The following is a 14,917-nucleotide window of genomic DNA, read 5'->3' as shown; positions in this document are numbered from 1 at the left end:
GAATAGGTCGACATATATGGGGCAATAAGTTAATACTGCTTATAAAATTCCTAAAAGAAGTGCCCACCCTTCCTTTTTAAACAGCTCCCCGTTTGAGTCTCCGCACCCTCTCCTCTGTGTCTTATCACTAAGCCTTCCTTAGTAGCCAGAGCTAATAAACAGCTGGTGAGGCAAGGGGGAGAGAGAGAGAGAGAGAGAATGCCAAAACTTGTACCCTGTTTTGCAAGCCATGAGCCTTGGAAATCCTAGGGGTGAAGGTGAGAGAGAAAGAGAGAGGTTTGGACCCCATTTTGCAAGATTTGAGCCTTGAAAATCCTGGTGGTAAAGAGTGGGGGAGGAGGAGGAGGCGGGGGTGTGTGTGTGTATTTGTGCACTGAGGTTTGCCATTTTCCATGCAGAGACTTTGACCCTTGACAGAGGTCCATAGAGGGAGGAGGAGGGAGGGAAGTGGTGTTTGTTTCTCCCTTTAGATCTTTTATAATAGTCCCTATTGTTTTACTCTCGACTTATCCACAGGTCATATCAAAATCCATGATTTTGGCCCAAAAAACTGTCCTTGACTTATATACGAGTATATACGGTAATATGAAACAATGGTTTAGATTCTCAGATCGAACCACAGTTTCCCATTTCAGGTATAAAGAGTAGCAGTTTTGAAGAAACCACGGTACAACTGTAGAAGAAGACAATGAGGCACTGGAGGAGGAGCAACTACAGAGATGTAGCTCTCAGTCTTGGCTTAATAAATCATTATATGTTAAGCTGAGATCAGTATATCTGAACCAGTGTAATTGGTACTAGTAAGGAAATGTAAGAGCAGAAAATTGCTTTTTGGTTTAGAATGTATGGCCTGTTACAGACTGCCAAAATAAAGCTGCTTCGGGTCTCTTTGGCGGTATGCTGTTTAAATGATGCATGCATCCTAAGAATCCGGAAGCTGCACCAAAGCTGCACTCCAGTGCTTAGGAATGGAGTGTGGCTTTGGCGCGACCTCCAGACTCTTAGGACCCATGCATCATTTAAATAGCATACCTCCAAAGAGACCCAAAGCAGCTTTATTTTGGCAGTCTGTAACAGGCCTATTAGTTCTTTAAAGATTGAATAATACTATCCAGAGAGCCACACACTTTGAACTGATTGTTTCTGACACTACCACTGCTTCTGCAGGTTACTTTATATCTGTGATGCAATAGACCTATCTAATGAATTTCTCCTTGCACAAGAAAATTGAGATGTTGAATAAAATGCTTCAACCAAGACTTTTCCCTGATATACTGATATACTAAGTATAGGAATTTTTCTCCCATGGGGCAGGGAACAAATCCACATAAATGAATACAGCACAGGAAAGATTTTCTGCTTGATTTGACTGCATGTGATAAAGTAGCCCAAATACATGATCAGGCAGTAGTTGGGCAACAAATACTGTGTAGACATCTTTTTCTTTTTTTGCAATAAAAGTGCCATCTCACTTCTAGACAAAGGTCTAGAATTGTTGGTGGTGGTGTTGAATGAAAACCTGAATTTTTAGGATTTAAATCAGAGGCCAACGAATGTATGAAAGAAGACCATGGGACTGAGTGTGACCAGTCAGTGGTGAATGATATACCCTGGCTCTAAGACAGTTTTTGCCAGCAGCTAATTTATTTTGCATTTCTCTACATTTGTTGATTGACTGGAGAAACTCATGTGGACTCAAAATGTACATCCAGCTTAATGAAATGGCTTCTCCCCCATATACCATATTTCAGGATTCAGAAACCACATTTCAAAACGCAGTAATGCCTTGCACAGTAAGGGTTGCCACATTCCTCTTTCTGTAATATTGTTCTGTTTTCAGAATGATTATCAATATAAAAACAGGTTCCAACTACCTCAGCAGAAACATTCCATGCACAAGAACCTACAAGGTTCACAGTCCCATAAAAGCAGATCTTCCTTTAGAGAAGTGGTTCCTTTTTAAAAAAAAATCTTTATTAGTATTATATCCTACAAACAATAATATAAGGAAACCTTTACATAACATTCCACATATGTATGGTATATCACATTAGTTATCCATTCTTTACTACCTTATCTAAATCTATTCATCTCAAACCATTTAATTTTAATTAGACTAGTAATATTTTTTTAAAAAAACACTTAAAATAGCTATTAATATCTTCATTCTTCTTCTTGCTTCTTCTTTTCACCATATACTTTAATTAATTACACAAAGGTATAATACTATTAATTATATTACTAATTCATTCTCCCCCTTCTTTTCTCTTTTTTAAATTTTTCCCCCTTCCCCAGGTGCTCCCCATCACCAGAGCCTAGTATCTTCTTATTTCTCTACCCTCCAAAGTTGTAACTTTTCCTGCAGGGGTAAAACAAGAGAGGTGGTTCCTAACCTTTGGTCTCTTTGTTGTTGAACTGAAACTCCCAGAAGACCTGGCTGTTGGTTAAAGCTTCTAGCAGCTAGAGTCCAAAAAATCTGGAGACCCAAGTTTGGGAAGCACTGTTTTAGAGAGGCAATGAATGCCAGGGCCTACCGTAATTACTTGTCAATGAAATCAGCAGCAAAATTACCATAGAGAAACAAGACAGAACCCCCTCCCATCTTGAAAACAGAATTTAAAACCTGAAATACCAGCATCTTAAGCCATCTTTTCAGGCAACACTTAAATCATTTTTTTCTATGCCAAGTTCTGTTTCCCAGTTCAGGAACAGAACAGCCCCATCACGATTACCTATATGTGTAAGAGAATGGCTACTACATTAATGATGTCAATAAGGGGAAATAGAGTAATCTTTTTGGCAACTGTGGTTTGTTATGTCATCGCATGCTCCTTTTCAGACTCCTTTGATACTGCAAGGCAGAGAGGCTGCATCAATGTGAAGGTTCCAGGTTGTACAATTGGTACGTCTCTGCTCTAGTAGTCAACCCTCCAGGAATTCATGTGCTGCCAGAGGCATTTGCTATGAGGTGTCTGATTCAGTTATGAACCTATGGTGACTCAGCTGTGCCTAAGACTTCTCTTCCACTTCTATGGCATGTTTGATAGCATTTACAGTTGGTTTACATAAGCAAAGAACCTCAAATGAGTTTTTTTAGCCACAGAGTCTTGAAAATGATAATGATCACACGGTTTCTTTGTTTGTTTCAAACATTTATCTATTGCCTGTCAGCCCACCAGGGCTCCTAATGAGATTTAAAACATAACTAAAACAATAGTTAAATAATTCGAACAAGCACCTTCAATTTCAGTGATCCAAAGACCATGTAAAACAACAGTCTTAGTTTATTTATTTATTGGTTTAGTTCATGTATATCCTGTCTTTCTCCCAGTATGGGACCCAAGCTGTCTGCCAGAAACTCAAGTGGAATGGAGCCAGCCTGACTTCCCTTTGGAGGGAGTATCACATTTTGAATGCTGGTGATAGCCCTGTCACATGTACCCAAAAGCCTACCCTTGTGGGATGATGACTTAGCATGGTTCCCTAATTCCTGAACTTATTTTCATCTTGTTGCCACCTGTTGAGTTTCATGATTGTTCATTCAGCTACTTGTGTCACTATATGGTAACTTCATTGGTTTTTGTTTGTTTGTTTGTTTGTTTGTTTGTTCTTCTTGCTTTAAAATTGTGCAGACGCCTGGCGACAAAAAGCGCTCTGGCCACACAGCCAGCAACGGCTTTGCTGGCCATGTCAACCTCCCAGATTTGGTACAACAGAGCCACTCTCCTGCAGGTACACCAACTGAGGGTCTCGGACGAGTCTCCACCCATGACCAAGAGATGGATTCTGTGGCTGAAGTAGGTAGCAAAGGTCTTCTTGGTTGAATGTCTGTCTACCTTTCCTTTCACTTTGCTTCCTAGAACTATTAATTTCCTGTTGCAAAGGCTTTTGGTTTTCCCCTTCATGATGTATTATGATTATAAACAGAGTTGAATTTATTTGATAAATCATTGCTCAAAACCATGGTGAAGAAGTAAGGGCACTTTGAGGTATAAACTTCTCCGCAGACCTCTCTAGAAGCAAAAAGAGAAAGGAACCTATTACTGTTTTGTTTTCTCCAAAACTGTTGATTCTATTGCATTTGGAATGAAGATCAGAAGAGGTATTGAAAGTCCAGTGTAACAGCATTAAGTAGTAACGCAGTGGTTAAATGCCTGTACTGCAGCCACTCACTCACAAACCATAAGGTTGCGAGTTCAATACTAACAAAAGGGCTGAAGCTCGACTCAGGCTTGCATCCTTCTGAGGTCGCTAAAATGAGTACCCAGATTGTTGGGGGTAATTAGCTTACAATTTGTAAACCGCTTAGGGAGTGTTTAAATGCACTGATAAGCAGTATAGAAATGTACTTGCTATTGCTATAATAACTGGAGAAGTACAAAAATCTTCAAAGAATTCTCAATTACCCATGGATACAGTTTAGATTGGGCTGTCAGATGCCACAGGAACAAAGAATTTCCACTTCCTGAGCCTCTCAGCTGTTTGAAGGAAGATGGTATTGTGTTTTCACAAAGCAGATTTCTGATAGTTGTGAAGAAATTATTTTCCATATATTCTAGGAAAAGGTAAGTAAAACCTATTAACCTTTGAGAGGCATAAGGGCTGATTTCAGTTTTATAGACTCACAGCTCTTTCCTATTTGTCTCGTCTACAGGAGCAGAATAAATGAGTAAATTAAGAGAAACTGTTTAAATTTGCCTAATTCATTTATAGATTTTGAGATGGCCATTAAATTGTTATGTCGTGAGGCTTCAGAAGCTGACACATCCAATTCTTAATAAATCTCTGAAGGGCTAAATATTCTTCTAAATGTTTGCTCCTGAACTCATTAGTGTAATCCTTTTCTTTCTACGTTAAGAGATAGTGCTGCCTTTTTCTGGAACACCCAAGTGGCAGCCTCACAACACTATAGGTTTATGTGTACCTTAAAGAGTAGCAAATGCTTTCATGGGACTGGTTATCTCCTTACAGCCTGCAGGCTAGGCAGTTATCCAGTATGACAGCTGCCTGGCATGGGCTTTGGCTTTCAACCTGAATCACAGACTTGTTCTAGGCCACAGTGGCTTTTGAAATAAATCCCAGGAAGGAATAAAATAACAATGATGGAAGGTAGATTTTTCTTTCTGGTTTCTTTCTGTTATTACAGTCCCTAATAGAGGTAATAAATAGAACATTTCCTGGGTAAATAATGTAGCAGAAAAACAAGTGGATCATTCCTGTGGATGAAATCCTGATCCCATAGCTATCAAGAAGAATTTACAGTAACTTTCCTTTAGAACAAAACCTGAACTAAATCCAGTTCCTAATCCCAACTAGAGTACAGCCACAGATTTAGTTGCCAAATGGTAATTTATTGTGCAAACAGTTGTGTTTAAGGACTAAAATTGTCATTTGCAAATGATATTAAAAAGCCAGAATGACCCATGTTGTTGAATGTGTCCACGTTTCTCCCTGGATAATATAATATATCTTACTAATATGGTAACATGATTCCTCATACATTATCTAGGGCAACTACAAAAGCATTTTCCACATACATCTCCAGCCACACAAAAGAATTGATTTGAATGTAATTATTCCTTGAAGACACACATGTATTTTTCCAATACAGTATAAGTCTGAAATTTGGTGATTCTCAGCATTCATATATGAAAAACATTGATAGAGATCCAAATATAAAAAAGACAGCATTCATTACTGTATGCCACCTGCTCCTTCAAAACCAGGAAATATATTAGATCTGTATAGGGACATTCACAAATTGGGTTTGTCAGCATACAACCACTGTACAGTTAAAAAGTTGTGGACATTCCAGTGGTACATGTATAATTTATGCAATACATTTTGCCATCAAACGATAATTTAATTCGCTGAAATTATCCTGAAATCTGTCAGGTGGCATAGATAAAAATAATGAATAAAAGCATGCTGCATTAATTTGAATATAACCTCACCCAGGGTTCAGCCTGAGGATTTGTAAAGTGGGATATCATCAGTGGATTTCTATTGATATTTCCTTCTGATATAGAGCAGTCGCTTCCCAGACCATCCTGTTCCTGTTCTTCAAGGCAACATGGAAACAAACCGGTGTATCTCAAAGGTTGGTCTCCAGCAAGTAAGAATGATGGATTCAAGTCCTGAATCAGTCATTCTTCCTGTATAATAAACCACAAGCTTCATTAATTAATTTAAGTTAGGGTGTTTTGGTGTCACAGATTAGCACTTGAAAACATACATTCTTGGATCACATGTTCCAAAATCCCCCAGGTGATGATTTGGTTCTAGAAGCTGTAATCCAAAAAAGTAAGTTTCCAAGTTCTTCTTAATTTAGTCTTCCTAATTCAGAGGCTGATATAGTGGCTTCTGTCATGTCATTCCATACTTAAAGAATAGTTCTCAAGAATCAGAAGATCAAGTAGACATCCTGTTTCCAAAACAATGAAAGAAAGAAGGAAAGGTGCGAAATGCAAGTTGGAGAGAGGATTTCTGCTGCATAGAGGTATGCTCATTGAGCCCTGTATATTTCAGATGCAATGCAGATACAGATAACCCAATAAAATTCAGATACAGATACTTCAGGGGTCTCTTAAGGCACAAGCAACATGAGTCTTTGGCCTTCAGTTCGTGCAAAAGGAGAATCTATATTTATATTTAAAGTACTTTGGACCCAATGAATGCACTTCTGTGAATCCATGTCAGAGCTGTACTGGCTGTGCATGGATGTTTATATAACTGGATGTACAATTGCAAATCCCTGTATATTGAAAGCTACCAGATCAAGAAGAAGAGGTCTAACATAGACTTCTCCCATATCACCACTCAGTCTTGTCCAATCTATACAACACCCAACTTGCTAATTGGTTTCTCATAGGACTTGCTTTCCAGACCTTGCCAGACTTGCCTGGTTGTCTCTGGTGACCAGAACAGGACATAGTATTCTACATGAAGCCTGTCGAAAGCAGAATAGAGTAGTACTAATATTTTCCTCAGATTAGATACTATATTCCTGTTGATGGAGCCTGTATTTGACTGCTGTTTCACACTGCTTACAAAAACTCCTTGATCCTTTTCACTTACATTGCTTTTAAGCCAGATATCATCCATTCTATATTTGTGCATTTCATTTTTCCTGCCTAAATGTAATATCTTATATTTACCCCTGTTTTAACCCATTTTGTTAGTTTTCTCTCAGCTCTACAATATGTCAAAAGTTGTAATAAATAATGTCTTCTGGGCCATTAGTTTAACTCCATTTGGCTGATTAGGGTCTCTGTTTCCACACCTCTGATGGTGCCATGCAAGAAGTTATGACAGTTGGGATCAAGGAAGGTGGAGACTAGAGTCTTCTTTTACCTCAGCAACTCTGTAATAGCCACATCAATGGGGCAATGATAAATTTAAAGCCTTCTGCCACCACAGCGGTTCTGAGTCTTCTTCCTCCCTATTTGGGCACATTTGTATATGTTTCCCCAGCCAAGTCAAGATGGTCTGTTTTTGAGACCAAAAAGTTTGTGCATCCTGGATTTAAAATTCTGCATTGTTTGTCCCAAGGATTTGTTCAATATTTTTGGACAGTATATTTCAGGACTTTTCAACTGTAAAGCATGGGGAAACATTTCTGCTTTTGGCATTCACCTTAGATATTTCAGAAGTGCAGAAATCAATTAGTTCAGAAAGTCAGCTTGGAAAAGTGGTTTTGGGGTCTGTTTGTTTGTCTAGCATGTAAGTAATAGATGGTACTGTGTCAGACCAGTGGCTCTTCTAGACTTTTTTTGTCAAGCTGGTTCTGGCAGTGGCTCTGGCATGCAACCCCTTGGAGTTTCAGACACTAGTGTGGGCTGGCTCACAAATGCATGTGATGTCATTTGACTTCTCATCACTTGATGAAGCCCAACTGAAAGGATGAAAATATCTCATTGAAAAATATTATTAACTGAATCTTTAACATCTTAGACTTCCAGAAGCCTCAAAATTGCTTGATAATGAAGGACCTGCATTGAGAAAATGGAGTTATGTCCTTGATATTTAAGTTTAAGTGGCTTATTCACACATGTAAATCATCAGTTGATGCTGAAGTTATCAGGTGATGTACATCAGCAATGGAGAACCCTTAGGATATAATCTCATAAGCCAGGGAACAGCACTGTTTTTTCTTGTATTCATCATTTCATTTATATTCCACATTTCTTCCAGTGAATACAGTGTGGTATACATGCCTCTTCTGTCTCCTCCAGTTTATTTACCTAGAAATCCTATAAAACCAACAAGGCCCATGGTCACCTAGTACCATTCATGACTCAGTACAGAGTAGAACACGGATTTTCCAAACTCTGGTTCAGCACTCTTAACCATTTCACTACAAACTCTCTCTCTAGGCCACAGTGGCACTTCCTCTTCCCTAATAGTCCAGTTAATGAGCTAAGCTGCAGAGGAAAATGGGTGGGGTCCCATCAGCTTGAAAGACTACACAAGAAGCAATCCAGGGCCACAGGTTGTGCTCTCCCCAGGTACACACATGTATGAACTGAGATGCAAGTAGAAACTGTCCAGACAGGGTTACCTGAAGTTCCAAGAAATAAACATGGATTCTCTACTGTACACATGGCATACTGTGCTACAGACTACAAGCCTTGCACTCTCAACATGTAATCAAGTATAAAAATAAAATCCTTATTGTTACCTTCTTCTGACCATATCGTACCTGTTTTTCTTACGTTATAGTATGGTATGGGAAGTAGCACAAAAGCATCTTTCACCCCCTTTGTGGATACCAGAGTGTATCAGACCTCCCCTACAGATGAAGATGAAGATGATGATGAGGAATCTTCTGCTACTGGTAAGGGAAGGAATATTAACAAGACAAAAAATATTAGATATAAGATATTTAGGGTCTCTTTGCACAGACATTGGTCATATGCTACCTCTAGGAAGAAAATGTGAAAATCTTTCATGTATTGGGTACCAATCGGCTACTTATGTGCATCAGTTGCAGTTTCTAGTTTATACCATGGCAAAAATATCACTTACAAAATTTGGCTGGGCAGCCTGGAAGCTGAAACCTGTTATGTTCACAGCTTATACTTATGACTAGCCTGTTGTGGGCCAGATGTTAACATGCACAGAATTTTCTTGTGAATATTGTGCAATCCAGAGTACTCCTCTGTAGAGACCCTAACTGTGACTAGTCTAAAACGATTGCTTCAAAATATGGTACCATCACATTTTAAATTTCAAAATGACTTTTAAAAAGAAAGGGAAAATTAAAAGAAATAGAAACATTGCCATTCATCTCCCATTGGTCATGTCAGAATAACAGCTTGTGCTGTTTTTCCTGTGAAGGAAAAGTTTATTAGTAGCAATTACAGCCCACCCTCCTCTTTGAAGGATCTCAAATCTTCATACATGGAATTCTCAAGTAATTTTCCACCCAGAAACTACCCAGTCATAAACTTGGTTAGTTTCAGTGCTGAAAGCTCATTCAACACCTTTAAACGATGTCTGAACATGTGTCTTGCTATCCAGATTTCATGGTTTGTGCTGAGCCCATTAGTTTTCTTAACTTGTACATGAGCCATAAGAGGTAGTTTCAGGGATTAGAAGCCACATTGGCATCTCTATCAGCGTACCAAGAAACATGCCATTGCTGCCAATTTGCTTTGGAGGAGGCAGAAAAGTTATGTTTCCAGTAAACAAGGAATGATTTCATGATTCTACTTGTAAACAATATATATGCAAGGAGTGCTCACCCTATTTTAAAAGAAAAGTGTTGTTTTTTCTTCACTATGGACATGGCAAATTCAGCAGAAGAGGGACACATTGGTTAGGGGAAATTACACATTTTCTCCTTAGTGCTGTAGTTGTGTAAACCCCAGTTCAGTACCACTTGTTTCACTCATTTCATATTGCAGGGGTGTTTGGCTCACTGTGAGAGTTAACTGTCCTCATATTTACCATTTGATTAAAGAAGAAAATACAATTCATGTGCATGCCAGCATCTGCCCATTTGCCCAGTTCAGGAAGATTTTGCATGTACACGTAGAGCTCTAAGGTACCTGTTGCTTCAACAATGATGTAGTTCAGGCTGAGGGCTTCACTCTTTCCTGGGCCTTAACTGGGTCCTGATCTAAGCAGCAACAAGGATGTGAGTGGCTAACTGGGCATTTTAATGTCAGCCCTGAAGCTCTTCCATAGCCCACCACTTCCTCTGTCCCTGTAGTCCTGAGGGTAATGGAAAGAGGTTGTATGCAAGCTTCCCAAGTAGCCTATAGATGTCTAGTCCTGTGGTCCTTCATTCTCAGTCTCCTTAGAGTACAGGAGTCTTCTGGGCAAGTATCATGCTTCATCTGTTCATATTCTGATGGAACTTTATGTTTCCAAATTTGGGAGTGTTCAATCCTGACAGTGTTGAAGCTAGAGAACAGGTAATTATTGAAGAACCAAATGAAATATAAAAGGAAATTTTACACTAAGCAGTGGGTGTGTTACAAAGGAGAGGTAGCTTTCTTGATGTTTGCCATTTTATATATGAAGGATAGACAAATACTACCATATTTGGAGATCAATTAGTCTCCTAAAAAAGAATTAAAAGGAAATGTTTGAGCCACTAATTTATTTTAAAAATAATAAAGCAACACCCACCTTTAAAAGATTACAGACTGATGTGGTGAAAGTAGTTCTGTATCCTTCACTGACATCACAAATGCCATCCAATAGGAACCCATAATATTTTTAAAATATTACACATTATACATAGTGGTTGCAATAGCAACACAGGCAATTACCTCTTCTTCTAGTTGTCACACACTGTAGTTTGAATGCTAGTTTCCCTGCATTTTGTAATATATGTCTCCCTCTGGCTTCTTCTGACATTACTCCAGTTACATGTGGCTGAAAGAACCACATTGACAGAATCAATAATATTCCCTTCCTCACCAGCTTTCAGCTTCCTGAGCCCTGAATAAAATCCTGATTAGAAATAGCTGTGTAATTGGTACATGGTAGGGATGTGCAGGAGAAGCCACAGAAAGGAATTCTTGTGGCACTTTAAGAAATATATGAGTCAGTATTTAACTGATAAAATCCTTGTATTATATATCTAGCAAAGCTTATATTTCACATATTCTTTTCCAGCATTGTTTACCAGTGAACTGCTGAGGCAAGAACAGGCCAAGCTGAATGAAGCAAGAAAAATTTCAGTTGTAAATGTGAACCCCACCAACATTCGACCTCATAGTGACACACCAGAGATCCGGAAATACAAAAAGCGTTTCAATTCAGAAATCCTCTGTGCAGCTCTCTGGGGTATTTCTTATTTATATTTGTCAGTAACAGAAATGGAATCTGTTTGTTAAACGAAAAATAATAGTTATGTTGAAAAGATAGTAGTCCAAGATTCAAAGACAGTGAGACTCTGCCCAGATACATTGACGTTTGGGGCTCAATATTTCCTCTTCTGGGGCAAGATGCTAAACAGCCCATTGTCATCTCTATCCATCAAATCTCAAAAGGCTCATTCTATTTGTTTCTTGAGGGTTTTTCGGGTAACATGCCATTAGTTTGGTGCTTTATTACTAATAGGACATTAGCACCACTTGAAGGGACTGAACATAGCAAAATAATAAATTTAATTATGTATATGTGGCAACACAGACACATGCACTCCCTGTATGTGAACTTGATACCAGGAGCATTCTACAGTCATGATATAAGCACAGTAAATAGAATTATAGATTCTTACCCAAGGAACACACATTCTAGTCATCAGGTTAAGAGGACGGGTGGAAGAGTAGGTGGAAGACAAGGATTGCAAGAAATCATGATTTGTAAATGCAGCCAGAGTCTAAATACCCTAAAGGTACCAGACCCATCTGATAGAATTATAGAGCTGGAAGAGACCACACGGCTATCCAGTCCAACCTCTTGCAACATGGGAATAAACAAGCAAAGACATATGGCCATCCAGTCTCTATTTAAAAACCTCCAAATAGGGAGACTCCACCACACTTGGAAGTTAAACAGGGTCAGCTCTGATTAGTACTTGGTGAGAGCCCGCCAATGAATACCAGGTGCTGTAGGCTGTATTTCAAAAGGAACTGACAAAATCACCTCTGAGCAAGTCACATTCTCAGCCTCAGAAGGAGGCAAAGGCAATTCCCCTCACCTCAACATATCTTCCCAAGAAAGCCCTGCAGTAGGTTTACCTGAGGGTCACCTTTGCTCAGAAACTACTTGAAGGCACACACTAACATTAAATTCAGTCAGAATTTAATGTTAGAACTCATCTGTTCATTCGTAGCAGTCAGAAAGGGTTTCCAGTGTACATGTGTAGGACTCCTCCCTATGAGGGTAAGGCTGGGCCAGCTAGGATTATGACCTAGTAAGGATTCTGCATTATATGGAGGAAGTCTGCACACATTTAAATGTGCAAACAGCAGCATGTGTGCTCATTCTTATGCCCTACATACATGCTTTGAAATTTGTTTTTCTTTGTAAGTAATTTGTTCTGTTACAGCACACACATTTCAATATCTTTGGTTACTACCTGATTTGGGGGGGGGGGGGGAGTGGAAGTCATTTTCCTGTGCCATAATACTGGGTATTTGCTTTTTTCCCCCCTTGCTTTTTAAGGTAAGGCTCAGGACTATACCAGAAACTCCTACTAGTGGGCAGAAGGAGAGTCACAAGCTCTCTGGCAATAAAACACTGCAGCACAAGTGTGTCAAGGGATTTCCTAGATTTGGATGAGATCCTTATCACTCTTCAGATGTTGATCTATTTCACTTCCTGTCACTCCTGACCATTGGCAATGTTGGCTGGGACTATTTAAAGTTGGAGTCAAAATACATAGGCCACCAGTTCCTCACACTCTCCTGAGCAAATCCAGGGTTATGATTAACATGATTAACATTAATTGGTTACATTATCCTGATACACTTCTAATTCACTAATAAAATGTACCCAGTTAAATGAGAAGATTTGTTTTTTTAAAAAAAAAAAATACTCTTTTATTGAAATGGCAGTGCTGAAAACATTACGTACATATTTCAAGCACAGTCTTAAATGAGTCATCCTCTTATTTTCTAACATAGATGGGAATGCCTAATCTTAAAATGGTATGTGCTATTTAAAGTATCATTTTTGTTTAAAGGCTATAATAAAACCTACAAACAGATGTCTATGATAGTTTAATCAACTGAAGTGTTTCTTAGTAGGTTGCAGCCTTAATTTGTGATTCCTTTCCATGCTTGCTGCAAATACCCTCATTCTCGTTAATGAAAGTTAAGATTTTACCAGCCTTCTCTGCTTGTACAGGTGTAAATTTACTGGTGGGGACAGAAAATGGCCTAATGCTGTTGGATCGGAGTGGCCAAGGGAAAGTGTACAATCTAATCAACAGGAGGCGATTTCAGCAGATGGACGTGCTAGAAGGACTCAATGTCCTTGTTACTATCTCAGGTATAACTAACCTGCTTCATTGTTTCTACTTTGGTCCAGGTTTCTTTCTGCCCAATAAAAGCCAGCAAAAGCTAAGGTATATTTTGCATTTAATAAGGGGCCGATGAAGAAGGAAGTCTGTTTTCCTTTGTTAATTACTGGACACATTGGCTTGTTCCCAAAAGCAAAATTAGAGTCTAAGACAATTCTTAAACTGTGACTGTTTATGGTAGCAAAGCAGAAAAATAGCAGAAGATGCATGGTATCTGTTTTTTAGTGTTATTGGGCAGTAGATGGTCCATGCAGAGCAGGGATGGGGAACTATGCCCTTCCAAATGTAGCTGGATTGTAACTCCCAACAGCCCTAACCAGCATGACCAGTGGTCAGGAACCATGGGAGTTTCAATCTCACAACATCTAGCAGGGATACATTTCCCATATGTACAAGAAGACTATGCATAGACATGACAGAGACAAGATCAATACTCTTAAATGGAGAGATTAAAAGATTTACCTTCATATCTCCCATGCTGATTTACTTTGTACCAGATTTTCCTATCCTGATGTTCTCCACAAGTGCTGGGTTGCAGGTCTCCCAGCTGCTGGGGGATTCTGGGAGGTGCAATGCAAAACATATGTAGGGCACCTAGCTGGGGAAGGCTGAAAGTCCTTATTTTTTATTTATTTACTGTATATATGGACCCCCACATTGGAAGAAAGGCAAGATTAAATTTAAATAGCATGTACATGATTCTACACCTGCTTACAAATTATTTCAAACATTTGAGGCCTTGGTAGATACCTGCCAAGCCACACAGTCCAGCAAAGAGTTCACCACTAAGTTGCCATGTTCAGGGGCACATGCCTTCCTGGCAAGAGTAGACAAAATGAAACATGAGTTAGGCTTTGCTTCCTCCAGTACCATTAGTCATATTTGCTATCAGCAGCTAACCACTAACCTTCATGTAAGTAGAAGTGATGGGAACCATTATTCATATTGATCATGTGTGTTCAAAGTGTCTCAACTATTGACTAAGCAGTTTTTATATGGGTTATATTCTGTGTCACGCTGATGTCTTTCATCCAGTTTTTACAAATCCCCAACTTTTGGTCATCATAAAATGTTTACCAGACATACCTGAGGCAGTGCAATTTTCACCCCCTGCACAACTGCATAATACTACAAAGACCTATTTGCATCTTTTAGAGCACATTCTAGAGCCCTGTAGCCTGTGGTTTCATCAGGTGAGGCCTCATCCTGCCACTGTGAGATGAGATGGCTCCACCACCCTGCTTGGAGCTCAGAGTCTAGTTGATTGATCTTCTCCAGCAGAAGGAGCTATCCTGTCCTCTCAGATTGGCTACTTGTCTTTCTGCCCCACATTTTATTCTGATTGACACATTGCACATTGAAACCATGAGGATTCTGTCTTGAATTGGAGACAGAAGATTAAACTTCCCACCCCAATTCCCTAAGCTAAGG

General features: G+C 39.2%; 1 protein-coding gene across 8 annotated transcripts in view; it reads left to right on the top strand.

Moving 5' to 3' along the window:
* The window catches only part of TNIK (TRAF2 and NCK interacting kinase), a 368,566-nt gene that overhangs the window by 340,844 nt on the left and 12,805 nt on the right, over positions 1-14,917 (top strand). For 6 of the 8 annotated variants that reach the window (XM_042456004.1, XM_042456002.1, XM_042456007.1 and 3 more), the window contains 5 exons: positions 3,633-3,797; positions 6,029-6,100; positions 8,722-8,836; positions 11,131-11,301; positions 13,312-13,455. In XM_042456004.1, coding sequence (XP_042311938.1) covers positions 3,633-3,797; positions 6,029-6,100; positions 8,722-8,836; positions 11,131-11,301; positions 13,312-13,455 — 667 coding nt within the window. The remainder of the gene's footprint in view (positions 1-3,632; positions 3,798-6,028; positions 6,101-8,721; positions 8,837-11,130; positions 11,302-13,311; positions 13,456-14,917) is intronic. The other 2 variants (XM_042456005.1, XM_042456008.1) reach the window with 1 other exon arrangement.

The sequence above is a fragment of the Sceloporus undulatus genome, chromosome 3, assembly GCF_019175285.1.
Source record: "Sceloporus undulatus isolate JIND9_A2432 ecotype Alabama chromosome 3, SceUnd_v1.1, whole genome shotgun sequence".
In the NCBI taxonomy this organism is placed as follows: Eukaryota; Metazoa; Chordata; class Lepidosauria; order Squamata; family Phrynosomatidae; genus Sceloporus; species Sceloporus undulatus.
Note: the sequence above shows the minus strand (reverse complement) of the source record. Positions and strands in the feature narration are given on the sequence as shown.